The following is a 24,152-nucleotide window of genomic DNA, read 5'->3' as shown; positions in this document are numbered from 1 at the left end:
GAAAGGCACTTTAAAGCAGAACTGATGCTCCAGCTTGTCTCTCTGCTCTGCCGCCTGCCAGCATGTCAGATGAGTCACGTTTCTGGTATAAATTTATCCTGTCAGATCTCTCAGTGCAATTAGGATGCTCAGCCGTTTGTCATAGATAAGGCAGCGGCCCGGTTCCTCTGGGCTCCACTTTACATTCTGCTCGTTAAGAGGATTAATAATTATAGCACAGTCAAGTTTCTCAGCACTGAGAGACGCTGTATTAGATTTCAGACTTGAGTCCGCTTGATTTGTCCTTTAATTTGTTGAAAGCATGACCCTTTATTCGTCTGCTCCATACCCAGGCTGTCAGGAGGCCTGGAAAGGATAAACCTAATCAAACGGCATCTTACACACACACACACAGGTTGTAAAATCCTCTCAGGAGATTTGAAGCACAATGCAGCAAATCAGTCTATTTTTCTTCTCCCATGAATGAGGATTGTGCTACAACTTGTTCCAAAAAGCCATAATGTATGCCCCCTCCTCCCTCGCATGCACTCACACAAGCACAGATCAAACACAAACAGGCTATGCAAACAGATGGGATGCCATGTTTTGTACTGTTGTACCTCCATACTAATTGGGGGGGGGGGGTGTAATGACATCAAAGTTTGGAAACAAGAAAGTGTTTGATTCTGTGGTGGACTTACAGGACCCCATGAGCTGCTCCACTCTCAACACGTTGTTTACTTGTTAACACAAAAACCACCTCAGAGCTTCAACACCCTCCCTGTGTGTCTACCTCCAGATGACACACAAAAATGACGATATGCATGCAAAGAAGGTCGTGTGAAACTGTTTCAGTTCAGTGCTGAAGTGCTGCTGTTAAAAAAAATCAGGTAATTCTTCTCTTTTCAGTGAGACTCCTGACGCTGTTTGGTTTGGTTTTTGAGTCAAATTTGCAGATTCTGGCAAACAGGTGGACTGGATGACTGTACAAACACATGGACGTGAACCTTCTTGGTGTCCCTCTGACAAACCTGGATGAGGTTGTTTAGTTTGGTTTTGATGTACATCCAGAAATCTGATTTTTGTTCAATCATATCATCATGGTAAACCAGTTTTGCTGCTGTCATTCACATGTATATGACATCATTTGACATCAGAGTTGGGTAAATTTTAAGGAATGTGTGACTATTTGTCAAATATTGATAGGTGTTATTTTGGTTTTGTGTTTGGCTCTTCAATTTTGCAACCTATTTCACTTTATCTGAGCCAGTGGAAATTATTATGCAGTGATTTTTTTTATATTTCGTATTTTTGTCATGTCTGACCTACATTTTGTCTGGATCTGTGTGATGTTAAACTGACTGACTTCAAAAACATGCATTAAATGTGACCAAAGATTTGAGCATCTTCAAATAAAATGCATGTAGCAGAGTACAAACTTGAATACTCATATCAATATACATACAAGCATGCTTATACATATATAGGAAAAAAAAAAAAAGCAGTAAAAAGTATGTAAAGTGACTGTGTATTGATTTATTCAACAACTGATTTTTTGATTAATAATTTTAATCAATTTGATTTTGTAATGTGTTGTGCTTTATATTCAGTAACAGTTTGTGTTTAGAGATCTTTGGATGTGACTTCCAGTAACCCAGGACCAGTCACTCACTGGGCCTCGTCACATTTTTACTGCAGTACCATCAACGTACAGCAGGGGCCGCTGGGGACCGTCCACACCATCCAAACTCCGTTCTCGCTCTCGCGGTAGCTCAGTGCCTCCACCGGCGGCGACATTCAGAGAGGAGATGGCGGCCAGAGGGGGGTTTCAGACGGCACCGACGGGAGGAGGTGGTGGAGCAATGGGACCTGGACCACCGGTACCGGGCGCAGGACCAGGAATGGGCCCCGGGACTCCTTCTGGAAGGATGGGACCGTCGTCGGCCGCGCAGAACCACATGTACCGCTCCCCGATGCCCGGGCCTGGGTACCCGGTGAGATATCACTCCATCTTTGCTGCTGACGCGTTAGCCAGTCCGCTAGAACAAAGCCTCTTACCGCTGCATTGTCACTGGTGGCTAATGTTAAGCATCGCCAACGGTGAGGGCCAGAACTCGCGGTAGCTGGTAGCCCTGCCGAAAAGTGCGTACCCACCAGAGCGGTTATCACGGGTCACTTTGAGTGACTATCGGAGTTTGCTTGTTGTTTGAATTTGCTAACCCTCCCGCCTGCTAACATTAAGGTTAGCTAGTTAGTCACGGTTGCCAATTAGCTTAGCATGCTAACGTCGCTAGCTGTTCACTGTGTTTCCCTGTGTGCTTGCTTGAATATCATTTAGAAAGCTTTGAGTAGTTTCTGAATCCTTTGTTAAAGGCAGTATTTACTGCTGACCGTCGTACTTTAGAAAGTTCAAGCTTTCAAAAGTTAGCTTAACACTCACAGCATCGCCGTGGATTGTACACTTATGAATGAGTAGACCGCTCGAAGCTGCAGTTTGTATCACTGCAACTTGTCTCGTAAAAACGATGATTACAGAAGAGGCTCAAACTAAGACCAGACTGCACCCCGTGTGTGTATAACTACAGCTTTCTGTTTGATGCGTGCCAGCTGGTGTTTTCTGCTCTGCAGAGGCAACAACAGTGCGTGCATTCAGTAAACTTGCGGTCACCTGGATGCTAAACGTATTACACAACTAAATAACATGACCAAGATGGTTATAGAACAGAAATTCTGATTCGAGCTTTTCAGATTTCACTGTGCAGGACATGTGCTGTAGATGCAAAGAGCAGGGCCCCACCTGAGGACCTTTTTTGTAGATTTAGAAAAATGCTTTTGAGTTGAATTCATAATCTGTATCAGCAATTCAAGTAAACTTGTCTTATAAATTGTTCAAGGCTCTTAACAAGAGACTTTGAAGAGTCTCTTCAGCCTAAAATCTGGAGTCTCATCTTTCCAGCTTGGTAACATTGCTGCAATTTACAGTAGTTTGGAGATAGCATATCATATACTCATAAACCCTCAAACCCCCAGTTCAGATAAACCTACACTGTGTATCTCAATAGCATTTGGTCAGTGGGCTCAATGTGCAAAAAGTACCACCGTGGTGTGGTGAAATGTGAGCGTGAAAACATGGACTCAGTGTTCATCCATTTGTAGTGTGAACTTTTGTTTTTCTTTGTTGTCTTTTATGCACAGCATGATACAGTGTTGATATACGGTTGAGTTTCAGCTCATGTTAAATGATCGGACACCACGGACGCATGATGTTACTTCATTTGGAAATATGTTTTACGCTGAAACATCTGCAGAGTTGCTCATTCACTTAAGCTATGTATGTCTTTAAACTGTATTAATCTGTAACTGATGTCTACATAACATGTGGATTTGGGCCAATGCAGACTTTCACGCCTTCAGATTGTGATTTTTCTCTGGCCAGCAGCTCAAAAACTTGAAAATATTCACTTTAATAGTTGAGAAGATGAAATGAGACAACTTAGGTTGACAAATAAAAACAATTGATCGTTAATCAAAATAGCTTTTCTTGAGGTTTTCTGTCAATCAGCCAATTGTTTCAGCTCTTTATTTAAGACATTTAGTGACTGATTTTACTTGGGTGAAACCCAAATATGTGATGTTGAAGATGCTTTTTAATCTCTATGTGCTCCTTCCATATTTGCTTTACTGAACATAGTTAAATGGCCCTGAGTTGTTGTTGTTATCCTGTCAAACATGCTGCTGCTTTCACAAAAGTCATTTTGCAGATTTGTCCGTAGATACGAGCAGATTACAACTTTTTAATATTCTGATCTGCGGTTCAGTGTATTCCATTGAATAATCGGTACATCTCAAGCTAATATGCTATTTCTTAAAATGACGCTTTTATATTTTTCATCGTGATAGAAATGTTAAGTCATTTATCACTGATCCACGTCCATTGTAGTGATTGCTGCTTAGCTACAGGCAACCTGAAGCTTAGTTCAGTGAAAGGATGTTGCTTTTTTCCCTCCAGCGTCCTTGACTGCTTTCACTCACACAAGCTGCCTTTCACAGCACAGTCAGAGAGGCTTCATCCTCTGAATGCTGCAGATCTCCAGTTGTTCTCAGGTAAACCAAGGTTATCCTGATGCATAGTGTGAAGAGCACTTATGATCAACATGCAGTCCCTTACTGCCCACACTGCGCTGTGTTGAAAAGGCAAAGCGCATCCAACTCGCCTGTATTGTTGACAAGCCGATGTCCGTCACTCTTCCTCCCTTCCACCCTCCACCATAGGCTGAGGAGAGAGAGCGCTTTGCTCATTTGTCGGACTGGCTGCTGGAGGGAAAGCTGCTATCACTTATTTTGTCATTTGACTCTCGTTCTCACCTGCACTCATGCAGTTAGACACAAGAAGTCGCCTGTTTGAGTTCTTAGCGCACGGCTTGGTGAGTTGGAAGCGGCAGTTGTTCTGTATTAACTTGTTTGAAGGAGCCGGCATGCAAATTGTAGCTGTAAAAAGCAGGCTTTGTTTATGTAAACAGTGCAGAGCTCTTGTGTGCTGCTGATTATGAGCACTTAATTTGTCATCTACTTTGAAAATGTCTTAATGCAAAATTTGTGTAGCTTAGAATGAATCATTTACATCAGATGTGTTACTGATGTTTTAAATTGACATTTCTGCACTGAACTGTGTGATATTTGTTTAATTTTATGTCTTATAGGAAATATAATTATATAGCTGTATGTGAAAAGGTTGCTGGAGAGTCGACTTTGATCTGCCTTTATCTTCGAGCTGTTCCAAAGATTTGATAACACATATTCATGTGACCTTGGAACTACAATTTCTAAATTTAATTTTCAGCATTTTACATGTGCAACAACTCACCCACAAAATAAATGAAGAATACAGACATTATTTATTTGTTCATTTGCAGATTTATGGCCACAATTAGCTTGTTGAGTACAGTGTTTCTCATCTGTTACTGGTTTGTCCCCGTTTTCTTTAGGACTGTCTACATGTGTTGATTTTCTCTTTTTGAACGGTGTTTTTCAACAGCGTCTTAGTTGCCACAGTGGCGTTTCATTCAGTGAAACATTAATTAAGATGCAATGCATTGGTGTATAAAGTATCAGGACACATAAATAATGCCCATCACAATTTGTAATGCCCAAAGTGATGTCTTCAGATTCAAATTTTAATTAATTTGTCCGGCCACAGTTTAAAGACCAAATGCAGTATATCCAGTCTCCTGTGTTGTGATGTAAGATATGGAAAGCAGCATATTCTCATATGTCAGAAAACAAGTACAGAGTATACAGAAACGCATACGGCATGTCGGTGCACAGACCAGACTCCTGCAGTCTGAACAAACTTGGTGATGAAAATGATCACCACTGAATCCTGTTTGACATCTGCAAAACCTCAGCGCACCTGGTCAAATACCTGTGAGGGCTGTGAAGCCACTTGTGAAATAGAGAACTAATGTCCAGAAAATCTTTTTTCCAGAAGTTTCATTTAAAAAAAAAACCCCATCTTATTTCCGTATGTTCTCTATGCAGAGACCGGGCATGCCTCCATCCAGCCGTATGACCCCGCAGGGACCGGCCATGGGCCCCCCAGGATACGGCAACAGCCCGGTGTCTCGCCCTGTGATGCCTGGTGTGATGGATCCGTCTCGCAAGAGGCCCGCCCCCCAACAGATTCAGCAGGTGCAGCAGCAGAACCGCAACCAGCAGTAAGTCCTCCCCCTCAGGCAGCAGCAGCGCTGCTTCACTTCAAACAGAAGATCAATATTTAGAGCTAAACTTTAATTTTGTGCTTTGTTGCATTAACAGGCGTCCCTAATGGAGGTGTTAGGCCGTCAGTCTATAAAGAATTTAAAGTGGTGTTTTGAGTGTGATCAGCGGTCTCCATGGGTTTGTTACTTCAACCCTGCAGCTGCACACTCACTCAGACATGCCACCCTGCCTCTGTCCACTCCTGTTGAGATTTGATTGAAAGGGTAGTAATTGTGCAGCCTTTCTCACAGGGGAAAAAGTTATTTTCTATAGAAATGTCATTACAGTTACTGTTACTGGACAGATGTGAAGTGGAAACCAGCCTCGGAAAATGTCTTGAAACTTCAAAAAATAAAAGCTCCGGTTGATGAATTCTGATTGATCTCGTCTGTTTTTCTGTCACAGACGGCTGTAACTGTAAAGTAACTGTAATCGATTTTTCATTTCAGTCGTCTTCGGGACGTTCTCTGGTTCCAGCTTCTCAAATGTCTCCATATTTCCTGCTTTTGTCTCTCTTTATATAATTGTACATTTAATATCTTTGGGTCTTGCTAATACAAGCTATTGAAATGCATTATCTTGGGCTTAGTGCAAAACGCCTGTCACGGCTTTCCTTTTTTGACATTTTATAGCCAATACAACAATGAAAAGATTTAGTGGGAGAATAATCTGCAGAATAATCAATAGCCCTATTATTGATGTGTAAATGACATCATGTACCAGACTGTCTGCTAGTTTAAAAAGAAAGGCAGCCTTTGTTTCAGGACCCGATCTGGATCCCCCTTTATATCAGGGACTGAATTATTGTGATTATGGTAATGGAGTATTGCTCCTCTCTGACGAACACTCACTCGTCTTGTTTTGTTAATTTGTTCTTACAGCACAAAGAAGAAGAAGATGGCTGACAAAATTCTACCTCAGAGGGTGAGTTTTAATCAAATAGCAGTCTGTGCGAATCCATTAATTCTGCTCCTAATTGTGTTGGAGAGATTACCTGTGCTTGTTCACATTAATTCAGGTGGCTCCAAACAAAGAAAGTCGGTCTTCAGTGGGACCTTTTTTAAAGTGGATTGAGGGAGCATTGACTATAAGCCTGTGAGATGATGGTCTCCCGGTGTGGTGGTGTCCATGATGGACTGAAGCTTTGAAACATGACAAACAGGACCACAAATAAAATAAAAAAACACATTATCTCTTTGTTCATGGTGTGTTGACAGTTGTTGTGGTGTTACGGGAGAAAGTTTGGTAGTTTTCCATAATAATTGAGCATATTAGATCTGTTGAGTGTTTTTTGAATCCCAGCTCTCAAATGCATCCACCGCTGAACCGACTTTTGTTATTCTGTCTTAATCCTTTAATACCTTGTATTCAATGCAACAGCTGAAACCTCCATATCTCTAAGCTGCTTCCGTCTAATGAATAAACAAACTAAACTCACTAAATGTCACCAAAGGAAAGATTCTTAACCTTATTAAACAGGGAAATACACCCGCTCACCTTCCGAATTCAAGTTTCTCTCTTTCACTGAACCGAGACGAGCTTAATTGCCTCGTTAACTCGTCGTAAAACAGACTTCGCTCCAACCCAACAGAAACAAATAAGCCACACCAAAACAGTCTTTGTTAGTGTTTCCACTCTTCCAGCAGTCACCAGCTCTGCTAGGTCGAAATGAATAATTCAGTTTGATGTGGAAATATTCGGGCTCTGCACACTTCTTTCCCCGCTGCCTCTCTCTGCCATTGCTTTGAGCTGCTGGGTTAGCTCGGCTGGCTTCACACAGACCGTTAAATAAGCAGAATAAAATGAGGAAAATTGCCCAAAAACAAATGATGTAGGACTTAGCCAAACGCTGAAAGCTGATATATTGGTCTAATTTCTCAAACTTACGGTGTACTCATCTCTAAAATACTAATCACAGAGAAACTGTAAGAAATGTAGCTTATACTGCAGTTTCCGCATGTTTATTATGTAGAAATGACACATGTTGGAAGCGTAAAGCAATGGTGCTATGATGGTTAATGAAGAGTGTGCTCTGTTGTACTTGTTGGACCAGTAATCACCAGTGTCTTTTGTTGTGTCCCAGATCAGGGAACTGGTCCCGGAGTCTCAGGCTTACATGGATCTGCTGGCGTTTGAGAGGAAGCTGGACCAGACCATCATGCGCAAGAGGCTGGATATTCAGGAGGCCCTCAAAAGGCCCATTAAGGTACGTTTCAATCAAAGTCGTCACTCCTGGAGTCATTTAACAGTAAAGCTTGTTAATCCAGTTCGCACATTCACAGGTTTTTTTTGGTCCTTTTGCCATCAAACCAGGTTTCAGCCTACAGATTTTCGATGTACTGACATTGCTTGTTTTCACTCTTACAGAGCATAAATGTTGATTATTGGCTGTTTTCATGCAGCAGTGGACTAAAAGGTGTGATCATATTGAAGAAGAACAACCTGCCAGACTGATGTTTGATTGTTGTCCTCCAAGTGTCCGCACGTAGCAAACCATCAAATTGATGTAATGCTAAAAGTAGCCACAGACTGCCACAGCGGAGCTATCTCTATCCATCTAAATTGACTTTATCGATTGAAACAGGACTTGACTCGCAGGATTTTAGGGAGCGGTTTTGTTTGGAAAAGTTTGTCCACCTGCGCTGATTATCAGTACTGATGTCAAGTCAGCGTTGGGTGAATGATAGCACATCAATTTGAAGTTTCATTTGATTGTTTCCAGCAAAAGAGAAAACTGCGGATCTTCATATCAAACACCTTCAACCCTGCAAAGCCAGATGCTGAGGATGGAGAAGGCACCGTGGCATCATGGGAGCTGCGTGTTGAGGGGCGCCTGCTGGAAGATGTAAGCTTCTTGATGAAATATACTGGTTTAATATTGTAAAATCTGAGTGTTTTCTGTACGCATTTGAGCTTTTTCACATATATCAATTTTACACTTTTCCAATAACGGTAAAATTTGCTTTGCAGACGGCCGTGTCCAAATACGAAGCCACCAAACAGAAGCGAAAGTTCTCCTCTTTTTTCAAGTCTCTGGTGATCGAGTTGGACAAGGACCTGTACGGTCCAGATAATCACCTTGTAGAGGTAAGGGTTTTTTTTATTTTATGTACCTGAATGTGTACATCGGCAGATATTTACCCGGATCAGCTGTTTTGTCTATTTCTGTTTTAAAATTGTACTATTAAATTCAAGGCTGCAGCTATTCGTTGTTTTCACTATCGATTAGTCTGATGATTATTTTCTCAATTAATCAGCAATTCATCCTGTTAGTTCAGCCTGTTATATTTCCCAAGGCGATGTCTTCAACTAAATCAGCTAATCGCTTCAGCTCTAATTGTTTGTTGTGCCTGTTTCTTGCCTCTTTCCTGTGGTTCTTTTGTGTTTTAATAGACATAATATTGGGGGACGTTGTGTAAAATAAAAACAGAATGAAGTAATTTCCCAACAAACCGCGTTTACTGAGCTCATGTATTAATATGCATTATACAATCATGTGTTCACAAAGTGGTGAACCTCGATGCGTCTTTACTTGTGAGCGACTGAGCCGTTCCAGGATGCCCCTTTCATGCCCAATCATGACACTATCACCTGTTACCAATCAACCTGTTTACCTGTGGAATGATCCAGACAGGTGTTTATGGAGCTTTCCACATCTTTCCCAGTCTTCAGCTGCTCCTGTCCCAACTTGTTTTAAACGTGTTGCTGCATCAAATTCAGAATAAGCATTTATTTACAAAAGTCAGTGGTTAGTTGCAGTGTATTTTCTTTCTGCTGTTTTCAGTTTAATACATTTTCAAAAGGATTAGCAGGTGATCACACTGATGTTTGACACAGCATCCAAACTCTTTTTGAATTGGGGTTGTAAATAAGATAAGCTGATTTTATGATGAGGCTAACAGTATTTTTATTACCTTTACTTTAAATATGTGCTACTGTTGACAGTGTGTCCTTGTACATGCAGAGTATCAGTTTATAGTTGAATCAGTAAATAGTCCACTTACTACCGGGGTTATTAATATGTCCTGTATGTTGTTTTAGTGGCACAGGACCGCCACCACCCAGGAGACTGATGGCTTCCAGGTGAAGAGGCCTGGTGATGTGGGTGTTCGCTGCACCGTCCTGCTCATGCTCGACTATCAGGTGAATGCTCTGGGGATTACCTGCCTCTTAGTTCAATGCTGACGTTGTCTCAAGTGCTCTTCAAACATTTGTTCGTTCAGTGTGTGTGTGTGTGTGTGTGTGTGGCTAAAAGCAGAATTACTTTGCTTCAATCCAGCCCCCTCAGTTCAAGCTGGACCCCCGGCTGGCCCGTATGCTGGGCATCCACACCCAGACCAGACCAGTCATCATTCAGGCCCTGTGGCAGTACGTCAAGACCCACAAACTCCAAGACCCTCACGAGCGAGAGTTCATCAACTGTGACAAATACCTGCAGCAGGTGGGTGGCTTCTGTTTGTAAGCTAATAGACCTTTTAGATTTTCATTCAGGGATACATTTTGTCTCCATAAAATGCATCAAAAAAGCTTCTCCGTTCTTTAAATCTAACGAATACAAGCCGGTGCTGCTGCATGAAGCCTAAATGGCCGACAGTCACACACCTCTCCTGGTTAATTCCTGCTCTTGATGTTGAACAGCCTGTCGCTCTACTACTCCCTCTGTCCTTGTATGGAGACTCGCGCTGTTTCTGGGTCACTGACGGGTTTCCCCAGTGCATTTTCCTCCAATGAGTCAAGATAAACACAAGAGTGAGATGCTAGGTTAACCTGTGGGAAGAATTTGCTGCCTAGTTTCTTTTAACTAAAACAATGCTTTGGAAAATGGTAGTACGCCACGTTCTGATAGCAGAGAAACCAAGGACAACACATTGAAGAAGACTGAGTGGATTATAGCATATCTGTAGTCTCTATAAAGATAAACATTAAATAAATCAAATGATGCGTTACAGGCTGAGCTGCAGGCAAAAACATGATTGCCAGGACAAGTAGTTAGCTGCAGCTAAGGTCACTTGTTAGTCATTTATAAGTAATTTCAGCACACTCTGCTGTGCATATAAATCTTATGGCACGGAGCCATTCGCCTAGAAGACACCCTCCTGTGTTGTCTTTGTTCTGAGACCAGTAAACAATGTAAATAAAGAGAGCTTGTTTATAGTTTATAGGCGCCATTTGTTTTGCGGCTGTGTTTTGGGCTTCGGGCTGCTCATGAAACTTAGCCTTTTTACGAAATCCCACACACTAACAGTACATAGATGTTGATTAATGTCCATGTCGAGCTAAAACTTAACAAGGCTCAAAGGCTGCTTTTATTATACCTGGCCACCTGTCCGAATGGTGTTTGCTGCATTCAGCTTGTTGGTTTCATTTCCAGATCTTTGAGACTCAGCGAATGAAGTTCTCTGAGATCCCGCAGCGCTTGCATGCACTCCTGATGCCCCCAGAGCCCATCATCATCAACCATGTGATCAGGTAACATCACTGCAATGATGCATGAGGTCCCCTCTGTGACAAAAGTTGTGCTTTTCTGGTCTTAATTTATGGTCCAGTGGCAGATTTTCAGTTTCGTCACCTGTTGCTGATGTATCCACCTCCACCTCCATCTAAATCTAAATGCGCTGTGTTTTTTATAGCGTGGACCCCAATGACCAAAAGAAGACTGCTTGCTATGACATTGACGTGGAGGTGGATGACACACTGAAGACCCAGATGAACTCCTTCCTGCTCTCCACAGCCAGTCAGCAGGAAATAGCAGGGCTGGACAATAAGGTACAGACCCTGGCCCAACATCCACCTGCTGTTTTTCTTCATTTTTGTGCTGGAGAGTTTCAGGCAGACCCATCCCTCGCCTGTGTAATGAAAGGGAGTTGTTTTTCCTGTTTCCTGCAGTGTTTCTGTACTTTTTTTGGTGGGGTTTTGATCTATTAAATTACTAAATTCCTCAGACTGTAGAACAACTTGCACTCCAACAAATGTCACACAAAGAGAGGAAGTATATTTTTTCAGTTAACTTGTTTGAAAAGCTACACATGCCGTGTTAAGGTCATTTCAAGCATGCTGAATTTAAATGCAATATGAATAGGAAGTTTTTTCATTGAACCCTGTGTGTCACTGAGCCACCGTACAGATTTATTTTTTGCATTTTTGTGAGCCCGCTGAGGCCAATTTCACACATATCTGCCCTCCCAAATTGTTGCCTGTGAATTACAGCCTAATTTTGAACCAGTTTTCAGGTCAGTCAGGTCTTCTTGACCTCCTGCAAGCAGCCGTTACCGTGGCTGCGATGGCTGTAATCACATTGATAAGACACGGAGCCATTCGCCCAGAAGACATCCTCCTGTGTCGTCTTTGTTCTGAGACCAGTAAACAATGTAAATAGAGAGAGCTTGTTTATAGTTTATAGGCGCCATTTGTTTTGTGGCTGTGTTTTGGGCTTGGTGGTGATTACTGATATACACCCGGTTCCTGCCAGCCTGATATCAGAGACATTTTGAAGGAGATGTCTTATTTTTCTCTCTTTGACACTCCAGAAACCAGCAGATCGTGTAAACTGGGACTGAACAGGCTAACCCATTGTACCCATTTTATAAAAAGTACCTGTGTTTAACCCACATCTTCGAACAGCTGACAATTTTACCTCAAACACAATGACCTGCAGTGTCCCTCTGTCATGAGACATGGGTCAGGCAGTCCAACCACATGAGAGTGCATCACATTTTTGTGGTGGGCCAGTTCAGGGCTGGTCCTGATCCTCCATCCACCATGTTTCACGCAGCATAGCGCTACACCAGTGGGTCTGACCCTGATCGTGAGGTGGCTCGTCCACCATCCTTTCACCCTGAAAGTCAGTGTGGGTCGCGAGCTTGTTGTGAAACAATTAGACAAGTATTAAACAAGTATTAGTATTATTCCTGCTGGAAGGTGGACCTCTGCCCCGCCTCAAGTCTCTTACAGACTGAAACATGTTTTCTTTAAGCATTGTCCTGTATTTGGCTCCATCCATATTGCCCTCAATCCTGTCTAGTTCCCAGTGCCTGTGATGAAAATGGTCCCTGCAGCAAGATGCTGACACCACAGAATTTCCTGTGGCTTTCTTTGAGCTTTCCTTCTCAACTCTCTTCCATAAAGTTATATAGTTAGTTGTCCAGTGGACAGCTTCTCTGCTCGAGCTTCCCCTCTTTGTAAACTTCATCCCTGACCTGCTCGATGAGCTCCTCGGTCTTCATGATGCTGTTTGTTTAGTAATGTTCTCTAACAAACTCTAAGGCCGCATGGAGCAGTGGGTGTATTTAGATTGAGACTAAATTGTGCACAGCTGGACTCTATTCAGCTAATTATGCGACTTCTGAATGAAAGGAGTTACACCTGATCTAAGTTATGGGATGACAGCAAAGGGGGTGAATACATATGCACTCAATGCTTTCCAGGTGTTTGTTTTGTTAATGATTTTGAAAACTGTTTAATATTTCTCCCTAGTTTGTATTGGTTCATTGTATATTAACCCAATGAAATCAACTTTAAATTGCAGTTTCCTTCTTCAAGGTTTCGCCATTTAGCGAGTGAGCTTGGCTAGCTTGTTTGTTGGCAATAGCTTGAGCCACATCTGTATCCTCTGTACTCTTTTCGTGTTTACTAAACAATGGATGAGTAAATTTGTTTCAGCCTGTATGAAACGCACCTGTTTTGTCTGCTGGATGTGGATGTAGACGACGTGTTTCCCCACATTTCAGTGCGGCCATTGTTAGCGTCAAGCCATGACACATCTTGGAGCCGCTCAGAGAAAAGTCTGTTCTTCTGCTCACGTTCGGTTTGATGTTTCTTTGTCGGTGGTGGAACGCCAAAGTCGCCCCTTTGTGCTCCTTTTTTTGTCACACGAGTTGTTTTGATTGTGTTTTTCACTTTTTCCTGTGTCAGTGAGATTAATCACATTTAATTAACACCGAATTAATTACTCTAAATTGACGCCCCTTCTGTTTTCTGTGTAATTCTCAGATTCATGAAACCATTGAGACCATTAACCAGCTGAAGACCCAGAGAGAGTTCATGCTGAGTTTCGCCAGAGATCCTCAGGGCTTTATCAACGACTGGCTGCAGTCCCAGTGCAGAGACCTCAAGGTGAGTCTGTCCGTCGTGACCTCACACTGAATCTCTGTCTTAATCACCACAGATACCATGTTGCTTCTGTCTGAAAACCAAAAAATCCACCTTAAAGCAGTTATGCAGTGTATCACAGCTATTGTCAATACGCCGTGCACCCCTAAAAGTTTTGTTTTGTGTGCCTTGAAATGTCTTTGTATGTAAGCAATTTTCAACTTGAGCAAATTCCTTGAGGTAGCGTTTCAGTCCAGGGTTCAACCGGGAGAGGACTTCATTACATAAGTTCGTGGACATCACGCTCTCAGAAAACACAAAGGCCTGTGCTGCTCACTCAGGTGTGACTCAGGAGGGCAGAGTCAAAATAGAGCGTGAAACATTTAATAACATGTCTGACTGGGCGCACGCACGCCTCCCCTCTGACCGTGAGCCGATTAACTGCTGACCAGCTGTCAACCACCTGCAGTGTTTGTTCAGCCGAATCTCTGTGAAATTGAATGACTTCGGTCCAAAGCTCGCTGGCTGCTTCCGCAGCAGTAACCCAGTCAGCCTTATCCAAAAGAAAAAAAAATCCTGGGACAGTATGTTTGTCATAGCCGCAGTCAGCGTTTGATTCGGCCGCTCTCATAGATGTTGTTTATCCTCACAGGACCCTCTAATTTCTCAGCTGTAGGACAAAGTCGTGTCATGTCTAATTGTGTCTTTCTCCGTTTGCAGACCATGACAGATGTGGTAGGAAACCCAGAAGAAGAGCGGAGAGCGGAGTTTTACTACCAGCCGTGGGCTCAGGAGGCCGTCTGTCGCTACTTCTACTCCAAGGTAATCCAGTTTTCCTCGACTTATCCAAACTCCTGTATTGAGTCTGCATTATTTTTCGCTGAGCTGCCAGCTTTGCACCGAACTTGATTGACTCAACAAGTGTGTGATACCATAAAATTTCACGCAGACATTCATGCTCTCCAGAGGATACATCTGGTTGACTTTGATAATCCGCTGCCTTTTCCTCTAGCGCCACCATGTGGTTGACATTTGTGGTTTTGAGTCAAAAGTCTCATCAGCTGTGGGGCGGTTCGGTAGATATTTTCATGTCACGTCTGTGGCTGTGACTGAAAAAAATTACTTAAATTTGCTTGATTATTTTCTTGATTGATCAAGTGTTTGTTTCGGATGTTATTAGCTATAAATATTCATTATTTTCAGAGCCTGAGATGATGTAATTGCTTATTGTTTCTGACCATAGACCACAAAGAAAAGCAGAAAATCCTCACGTACGAGAGGCTGCAGCCAGAGAACGTTTTGCGTTCCTGCTTGAAAAATGAATAATATAATAAATCAGTTACCAGAATAGCGGTCAATGGATCTGTTTCAGCGCTACATGTTAGCATGCTAACACGCTAAACCGCTAAACTAAGATAGCAAACACAGTAAACTCACATTTTCTTCTCCATCAGCGCGTTAGCAGTGTCGTCGTGAGCATGCTCGTGTGCTGGTGACGTGGCGGTAGACTCAAAGTCCTGTTGTTCTCAACTGTTGTTATCGCGCCCGTTGTTGACACTTTGTTTGTTTTCTGCTGATTAAATCTCTTCTATGTGAAAATGTCTTTCAGGTCCAGCAGAGGCGACAGGAGCTGGAGCAGGCGCTCGGCATCAGGAACACCTAAAGAGATGTGTCCACGGGCGGCAAATAAGGAGACATGCTGTGCTGTCAGAGAAGACTAATGTGTGTGTGTGTGTGTGCGTGCGTGTGTGTGTGTGTGTGTGTGTGTGTGTGTGTGTGGGATGTTCAAAGTGAATTTCTCACAGTTTACTGACAAACTTAGAGAGACATAGAAACTAGATGGCTTTACCGTTATATAGGCTGTCCTGTTTTTCCCTTTTCTTTCGCCCTGCAGCTCCACTGCTCCTGCAGTTTCGGTTGCTCCTTCCACTTCTCTGTATGTTTTTTTTTCTCCTCACAGCGGAGCTCCTTGAGCACTGTGTTTTGTCTTGCATGTCTAAGCCTTACCTGCAAGCATTCCTTTCGTCTTGATACGTTGTGCCCGCACAAAAGTGCAGATTGTACACAAACGAAAAGCAGAGGGCAGATTGTGCCTGGCAACTTCTAATGTATTTTGTCCCTGAATCTAAAAATATCTTGAATCAGTTGGAATGTGTTGATTCTGCCTCGGCTCTTTGTCCCCCTCTTTGGAAAGTAAATTTACATTTTACACTCCTCACCCGGCCTCCGTACGCTTGCCCGTTCAGTTAGATATTGATTGTTTTTGTAATCGATCAGGCTGCTTTGCTGCACATTGGCTGTCCGTGTGTCACTTTGTCTTAAATCCTCGTTGGTTACTTTGGACGGTTTGTGCCACAGTCTGTTGTGCGAGAGATGTTTTAAAAGCTCAGTCGTGGCAGAATATACATCTTTTGTACAAGTTGATTTTCCTTTCCTTTTTTTCTTATTATCAATGATCTTTGTTTTAAAAATGTGTATTATATCAGTACTTGTCTTGTTAGCTAGTACAGATTATCAAGGAAGTAGCTAGTATGAGTACCTCTAGTCTATATAGTTTTGTAAATACTGAGCAGAAAAAACTGAAGATGGATGTGAAGTAAAGCTGTATCGCTTATTCCGACAGATGTTTTTCTTAACTCTTTGTCTATGCTCAGATAGTTGAACCAGTATTTATATTATTAATCGGCCCGCGTTGTCAGAGCACGGTGGTTTAGCTCTCCACGGCGTAGAGACGGCAGTCACGTTTGACGATCCTCGGTTCTGCAGGACTAAATGTTCCACGGCATCCACGTCGCCTGCGAGCTGGGAGAAGTCTGACCTTCTCGCTTTTAGTTTTGTGTGTTTTAATTATGTGCAGAGAAGCCATAAACACTTGAACAAGCTCAGTCACACGTCTGGCCAAGCAGATTTAAAGAGTCGTAGCTTCTTCGTACCCTGGCTGAAGACCTGACACCTGTTGAGTTTAATGGTTGTTTCCCTGTTGAAGGTAAAGATGAGTGTCCTTGCTGAAACTTTTGTGTGTGTGTGCATTTCATTAATGAATTCCAAGAATACACTAACGTGGGTTTGGGCGGGTACATGATTTGGAACAAATGGTGGGAACCTCGGGGGTATAAAACAACACTGTAGTATTATTTGAATCTGCAGACTTTTTTCATGGACCAAACCTATTTTTCTGTATGTTCTTATTATGTTATAATAAAGGATATGTAAAATGTAGCTGTTTGTGTCTGCCAGTGATTTTTGTTTTACCTTCAGGTAATGAAAAACTGCTTCAGTATTCCTGTACGGGTTAAAATTGGCTGCCTCTAACCATTATTTTCATTGTCGATATATCTGGAGATTAGTTTGTCCCAGTTAGCCCATTAAAGTTCTAGACGTCAAAGTACTTTTTCCAATTGTTTATATTAATGCATCGTTGCATTAGCAGCTTTTTACTGTTGCCGCTGCTCGAGGTGCAGTTATAGTTTATTAGTAGTTTAACAACAGTTCGGCTCAGTGTTTCCAAACCTCAGGGGCAGACACTCTTAAATCTGGGGGTCCGTGAGTTGGGATGAAGATAAAGTTCTGCTGGTGAAACTTAATTGTACTGACTTGATTATCATTGCTGGATAATCTTTGCTTTTTTGGGACATTGAAAAATCACTCAAATGGAACTGTTTGAGAAGTTTAGAGAGGAAATGCCTCTTTGATGTCTTGGCCTCTATGAGAGCCAAAAGACTGAGTATTGCACGTGTTTTCTAAGCATGTCATGTGTTTTCTGTGTAACACCTTAATCTGAAAAGTAACTACAGCTGCCAGACAAATGTAATAGAGTCAAAAGTAGAACATTTAAGAGGGAAATCTACTTTTTGTTAAGTATAAAGTATCATAAAATGGAAATACACAAGTAAAATACAAGTATCTTGAATAAAAGCACTTGGAAGTAACTTTCCACCAGTGAATTTCCCACCTGAGCAGAAAATGTTTGCCATGTGTGTTTGATTGATTATTAGTTATCACGAAGCGGAGCAGACTGTCAATCGGTTATTCATTTCATTTTTAGTTGATCGTGTGTTTGATGGAGCAGTATTTCCATTTATTTCCTATAATAAAACTCTCAACTTAGAGGAGGCACGAACACAGTTTCCAAATTTAATCAAAAACCATCATATTGCCGCAGTGCTGTATCTGTGTCTGTGTCTGTGCGTCCTTGAGAGGCGGGCGCGCAGACCAACCAGCAGGAGAGGGCGTATCTGCGCCGCAGCGTGTCCGGTATAAATACCTTTTGTTCGGGCTTCAGCGCGTCTTCGCACCGGCAGCAGCTCCGCCTGGAAGGTCAAACACATGATGGCAGCGCCGAAGAAAATCTGTGTGGTCGGCTCTGGTAACTGGTGAGTGAGGGGAGTTCAGGTTGTTTAAATGAACTTTTGGTTGTCTTTCAGCGTAACGTTTGAATAGCGGCTCGGTCAGCGATGCGCAATGGGGACTTTGCGCTCTCTGCACCAGATTTCACACAGTGAAGTGTGCGGCTGCTGTCTAAAAGTTGTCAAACTTGGGAGAAAGAAGGCAACTTTGCCCCTTGCTTTACAGCAGATAAATAATTCATGAGTTTAATAAACTCCCCCTGCAGAGTGGAGGTCTTCAGAGACTGGCACAGTCCGAGTTTATCATGACCTTTGACGCCTCGACGCTCCGAAATCTTTATTAAAGAAGCAGCTCCTGGTGACTATCCTGCAGCAATGTTTGTGCTGAATCAGCCTTGGTGTGGTGTTGATGTCCCTCAGCCTGCATGACATTTCGGTGGGTCAGTGGTGGGACAACAAAAGTTAAAGCAGCAGTGCCACAATGTCAGAATCCAGAAGTGTACTTAAGAAAAAGTGAGGGAGTGTTATCATGATCAACGTGTATCTTAAGTAGTAGAAGTACTCATTGTGTAGCAGAGTGGCCTTTGTCAGTGTATGTGAACATAGCCATTATTATTACTGATGCATTAACATGTAAGCAGTATGGTAATGCAGCAGCTGGTTAAGAAGTCATTTAAGTTAAGTTTGAGTAATCTTTAATTATTAAGCCTTTCTAATCAGGTTACATGTTTTCTGTATAAAGTACAAGTACTTTAAAATTTGAATGTTCTTAGATTCATTGACTGACATCAGAAGTCTAATTGATAAATGCCGATTTACTGACGCTTAATACTGATGTATGGTCTTAAAAAGAGATTTCTCACAGCGTGTAGTTCATGTCATGTTGATATTCAACATCGGATAATCTGGCTCTCCTCGCGCCAAAACAATGGTCTTCTCACTTTTCACCTGTAGTGTTATTCTTGTCTGTAAAGGTATGCAAGTCATGTGACGCTCGATTTCGTCACTGCAGTCCAGACAGGTCATTATGATATCTGTTCGCTGTAAGGGTTGTTTAATGTTTTGCTTTCAATAACAAACAGCATATTTTTACATTAATTATATAATCAGTCGTTAAAAATGTGAAATGAACTTTTCCATTTTGCAAAGCTGTTTTTCTTGCACACTGCTGCACATTAAGCGGTGGTCAGTGTACAAGCCCTTTAATATCGTAATAGTGGATTCAAACAACATTTTCTTATGTAAAAATACACAAATAAATAAACAGTCGGTGGACATACAACAACTTTTTGGTCATTTTTTTCTTCTAATATCACTGAGGCACCGAATCAGAACTGACAACCCCCCACAGCCCAGTATGAAAGTCACTGAACTCCATGTATAATTTATATATAAGAGAAAAAAAACCATGTCCATGCTCCATGTCCACAGGGGCTCTGCCATTGCCAAGATTGTGGGTGCCAATGCAGCCAAGTCTGACAAGTTTGAGAAAACAGTGAACATGTGGGTGTTCGAGGAGATGGTGGACGGCCGGAAACTCACAGAAATCATCAACACAGACCATGAAAATGTGAAATATCTGCCCGGTCACAAGCTGCCCCCCAATGTGGTGAGCATGGAAACGCTCTCTGATGACCAGTAGAAGCCATACGCGGTATTTTCTGTTTCTCACCATATTTCCTCTCTCTTCTTCAGTTGGCCGTTCCAGACTTGGCCGAGTCTGTGAAGGGAGCTGACATCCTGATCTTTGTGGTCCCTCACCAGTTCATCATGAGAGTGTGCGACACCATTAAAGACCACATCAAGAAGGACGCTATAGGAATGTCTCTCATCAAGGTGACGTTCGTCTTATCTTCAGCGTCTTTGAGTTCTTTATTTTTTAAATGCCGAACAAACACAGTGAGACAGTCGTATGCAGTGAGGTTCTTGTTCTGAGGCCCCCTCCAATGAAGCTGCTGAATATGAACTTGTTATTTGCGAGTAAAAACAGGATGTATAGCTGTAATGTTTGCAGGTATAAACAGGTGGCGTGTATGTTGTATGTAAGTATATGGAATATCAAGTTCTTTCTATCACAGTGTGCTTAAGAACAGGAAGTGTGCTCAGAGATTTTGATGATTTTGTGGCTATCGGCGTGCTGTAGGGTGTCGATGCGGGTCCAGAGGGTCTGAAACTGATCTCAGAGGTCATCCGAGGGAAACTGGGCATCACCATGACGGTCCTCATGGGAGCAAACATCGCCAACGAGGTCGCTGAGGAGAAGTTCTGTGAAACAACCATTGGTATGGAGGACTGATGGACTTTTGACAAGTTTAAGTCTTAATTTAGATGCTTAAGCCCCGTAAACACACGTATACGCATCTTTTTGAGACATTTTGGAGTATTTTGAGCTAAATCCTTATTATTTACCACAGAGCTTCCTGAAATTTAAATATTATTTTGGAAAGGTTTGAGAGTGTTAATTGTTCAGTCTAGTTCAAAAGATACATGTTTACTGTGTGATACAGTCTGTACTGTGCACGCTGATATTGATTTATTTGTTATTGTTGGACACAGGGTGCAAAGACAAGGCTCACGGACCCATTCTCAAGGAGCTGATGCAGACCGACAACTTCCGCGTGACCGTGGTCGAGGAGTCCGATGTTGTGGAGATCTGCGGAGCGCTCAAGGTCGGCTTTTCTCCTCCTTCACACAAACTTGTCCTCTTGATTTTCACAGCCACCTGAGCACTGGCAGAAATGTCAATGTCATGTTTGCGCTTAGACTCTCCAAACATACGCTGCTCTAGAAAAAGTCGCCGTGGAGAAAAATATGTCAAACTTTAAAACTGCATGTTTAATAGAAAGACTTCAGGGTTCAGTACAATCTTACATTAGTGCAAAACCCGACAGTCACAGCAGCATCTCCTCTTTACTGTTGCTGCAGAACATTGTGGCGGTGGGAGCAGGTTTCTGCGATGGTCTTGGATTTGGCGACAACACCAAAGCAGCGGTGATTCGCCTCGGCCTGATGGAGATGATCGCCTTCGCCAAGGTCTTCTGCACAGACTGCCCCGTCTCCGCCGCCACCTTCCTGGAGAGCTGCGGCATCGCTGACCTCATCACGACCTGCTACGGTGGACGCAACCGCAAGATCGGGGAAGCTTTCGCCAAAACAGGCAAAGTAGGGACAGATATTGTGCCCCGCTGTGTTTCTCTGTCACCTTCGTCTTGTGAAATCTGTGATGGTGAAACAACAAATCGACACCCAACGTCTCTCTGTTTTAGACCATTGAGCAGTTAGAGAATGAGCTGCTCAACGGCCAGAAGCTTCAAGGTCCGGCGACTGCAACTGAGGTGCACCAAATCTTGAAACAGAAAAACATGGTGGAAAAGTAAGTTTGCCTCATATTTTATTAAGAGGATCTTAATGCAGAATTATGCAAAAGTTATCATGGTATTTGAAGGAATAAGCATCCTTGTTATGAGGACATTGGGATCCCTCCCACGTCTGTGACGTTATGGTGAATATGAGGCTACAGCATGGCAGCCAGTTAGCTTAGCTTAGCACAAACACTGAAAACAGGTTGTTCTGCACAAAGGTAACAAAATCTGCCTGGAAGCATCTGTAAAACTCACTTAATAACGTGTAAAAGTGTAAAAGTTACGTGCTGGATTATGTCTTCACCAGACGCAGTAACTTCCTGGAGTCTTGTTGTCGCTGTGAGCGAAGGAAGTCTTCATACAACCAAAACTTGTCTCTTTTATGCTTCATTTCTTTCCACAGATTAAACAAACAAGATATAATATGTTCATTCATGAGCTTTGGAAGTGCTGATAGGTGGATTTTGTTACCTTTAGACAAAGCCATGCTAGCTTTTACCCCTGTAATGCTAAGCTAACCAGCTGCTGGAGCTTCATATCGTACAGGCAGCAGAGTAAGCACCAACTTTTTCATCTAACTCTCAGCCGGGAAGTTAATGAGCCTATTTCCCAACATGTCAAACTATTCCTGTAATCATCTGCATAATTCTTAAATCATTCTGTTGCCCCTCCAGGTTTCCTCTCTTCACTGCTGTCTACCAGATCTGCTTCAACAGCCACCCAGTCTCAGAGTTCATCAAATGTTTGCAGAAACACCCAGAGCACATGTGAAGGACTGATGAATGGGTGGATGCTGGGAAAGGACTTTTACACTAGAACTGCTCTATAACCCAGGTGACCCAGGGGGGCGGGGGACAGGGGTGTTAGGGGAAGACTGTGCCTAATCTTGACTACTTTCATGTTTGATGCCAAACAGAAGAGAAAAAAAAGGAGTTGCCATCTTTACCTGAGCGGCTGTGTTGATGCTTCTGTTACATGACCGACGCTAACTCCTGTTTTTACTGATTGTAAACATAAATGTCACAAACTGTTGCATAAATCTACCAAGTCTTAAAAGTTTTAAAGACTTTAAATTACTCTGCCTCACATAATACACGAACCCCGGCCTGACTGTTATGAAATGTTGCGTCATTTCTTGGTTAAAGGTGCCTTAACTTTCCTTTTTACTGGCATGTATTTTCCAGTGTTAAACAAAGCTCTGAACACACAACAGTCCCCTCTCCCACTGTGCTGTTTTTCTTCTGGACTTCTGAAGATGTTGCCTAACAAGATTTATTTTGGAATAAATTATTGAACTCATTGTGCACATTTGAATGTTTTCTCTTTTTCTTGCTGGTAGCTGCCTGCAGGATACGCTGGTATACACCCTCCAGCCTCACTGTAATCTGACCTGAGCTCAGTCAGTCTGCCACTCTAAACTCTTCACCTTTAGCATTTTCTGCAGCATGTACTTACACCTGTCTTTAAGCGCATGCCATCCTAAGTGATGGCTGTGTTGTTTGGTATGGCAATGGCAGCATTAGCAATCTTTCTTTTTCTTTTTTGTATTCTTTTGATTAGTCCATAAGCATCTCTGGAGATGCAATCAATCAAATGCAGGAAACCTTTCTGTGTTCATGAACCACTAACATATCCCATCAGTGCTCAGTGAAAGACAAGGTGTAGCCTGTTTTAACTGACCTTGAAGTGGTCTTAGGCCTATACCTCCCACCCCTTGCCATTACTCTGAACTGATAGAACATTTATGCAAATATTCGCTCCATGTATGCTCTTCTTTATGTCTTCAGCTCTGTTGCTCAGTTATGTCACAGACCATGAAGTTACATAATTCGCCACTTGTTTAAAATTTGATTCCCTAGCTGAAATCCCTTGCATAGTTATTGAGTCAACTGCCCTGTGAGATCTCTAATAATAACGCACTCCAAAGGGGTAAATGTACATCTATAATTAGACAGCAGACAGCACTGCAGCTGCCTCATCTCTGCTGAACAACACAGATTGAGGGATGCCTCTTTTTGAACCACTACACCATTGTGGTGCCATCAAAAACCATAATGTGTCTGTCATATTTCAGCCACTTTCAGCTTCCTTTTTACATGAACAACTATGAATACTTATGATGACTTTCAATTTGGTGCAGTGTATGTCTGAGCCCTCAACAGAAGTGAAAAACCCTCTACTACTGTACAGTAGCTCAAAATGTTGCGTACTATTCTTTGGCAATCTGTAGTTGTAATGCATCCTTTGGCCACTTGGGTGTGCCATCATATCAATCACAGTCACATCACACCTGACAGCCATATCTACCTTTTGAGGGACCTTTAAGTATAGTAAGACATAATAAGGTATACTAACTAAAAAAATCTCTGTCTATATATAGATATGATTAAATATACTTTTGTATCTCACCTTGATATTATATATATACATATAAGTATCTGAGTACAGTCTGGCTGTGACAGAAAAACAGCAGGGATGGATGGCATACAGGCATGCACCCATCCCTTCACTGAGGGAGGAGGGACTTGCCTCACTTCCTCAATTCCAGACTTCATCTGAGGGCGGCTGCCAAGATTTGTCAAGCTGACCGGCGACGGCTATGATGTACAAGAAGCTGGAG

General features: G+C 42.4%; 2 protein-coding genes across 2 annotated transcripts; both read left to right on the top strand.

The window, feature by feature from the left end:
• Positions 1–1,759: 1,759 nt before the first annotated feature.
• smarcd1 (SWI/SNF related BAF chromatin remodeling complex subunit D1) lies at positions 1,760–17,044 on the top strand. The gene is made up of 13 exons (XM_070959227.1): positions 1,760–1,973; positions 5,518–5,693; positions 6,618–6,660; positions 7,820–7,942; positions 8,459–8,581; positions 8,707–8,823; positions 9,778–9,879; positions 10,016–10,177; positions 11,108–11,205; positions 11,367–11,502; positions 13,726–13,848; positions 14,545–14,646; positions 15,434–17,044. The coding sequence occupies exons 1-13, from the start codon at positions 1,788–1,790 to the stop codon at positions 15,485–15,487; spliced, it is 1,545 nt and encodes a 514-aa protein (XP_070815328.1). The 5' UTR covers positions 1,760–1,787; the 3' UTR covers positions 15,488–17,044.
• A 1,066-nt stretch (positions 17,045–18,110) lies between these two features.
• On the top strand, positions 18,111–22,837 carry LOC139328878 (glycerol-3-phosphate dehydrogenase [NAD(+)], cytoplasmic-like). The gene is made up of 8 exons (XM_070958946.1): positions 18,111–18,197; positions 19,602–19,779; positions 19,866–20,006; positions 20,314–20,452; positions 20,727–20,839; positions 21,096–21,332; positions 21,437–21,543; positions 22,207–22,837. The coding sequence occupies exons 1-8, from the start codon at positions 18,151–18,153 to the stop codon at positions 22,301–22,303; spliced, it is 1,059 nt and encodes a 352-aa protein (XP_070815047.1). The 5' UTR covers positions 18,111–18,150; the 3' UTR covers positions 22,304–22,837.
• The last annotated feature ends 1,315 nt before the right edge of the window (positions 22,838–24,152 follow it).

The sequence above is a fragment of the Chaetodon trifascialis genome, chromosome 3 (genome assembly GCF_039877785.1).
Source record: "Chaetodon trifascialis isolate fChaTrf1 chromosome 3, fChaTrf1.hap1, whole genome shotgun sequence".
NCBI classification, from domain to species: domain Eukaryota; kingdom Metazoa; phylum Chordata; class Actinopteri; order Chaetodontiformes; family Chaetodontidae; genus Chaetodon; species Chaetodon trifascialis.
Note: the sequence above shows the minus strand (reverse complement) of the source record. Positions and strands in the feature narration are given on the sequence as shown.

Coding starts and splice junctions, on each gene's coding strand:
- smarcd1 (XM_070959227.1), top strand. CDS start 1,788: ATGGCGGCCAGAGGGGGGTTTCAGACGGCACCGACGGGAGGAGGTGGT. Junction 7,943..8,458: donor CCCTCAAAAGGCCCATTAAG/GTACGTTTCAAT, acceptor GATTGTTTCCAG/CAAAAGAGAAAACTGCGGAT. Junction 9,880..10,015: donor TGCTCATGCTCGACTATCAG/GTGAATGCTCTG, acceptor GCTTCAATCCAG/CCCCCTCAGTTCAAGCTGGA.
- LOC139328878 (XM_070958946.1), top strand. CDS start 18,151: ATGATGGCAGCGCCGAAGAAAATCTGTGTGGTCGGCTCTGGTAACTG. Junction 20,007..20,313: donor TAGGAATGTCTCTCATCAAG/GTGACGTTCGTC, acceptor GGCGTGCTGTAG/GGTGTCGATGCGGGTCCAGA. Junction 21,333..21,436: donor CTTTCGCCAAAACAGGCAAA/GTAGGGACAGAT, acceptor TCTCTGTTTTAG/ACCATTGAGCAGTTAGAGAA.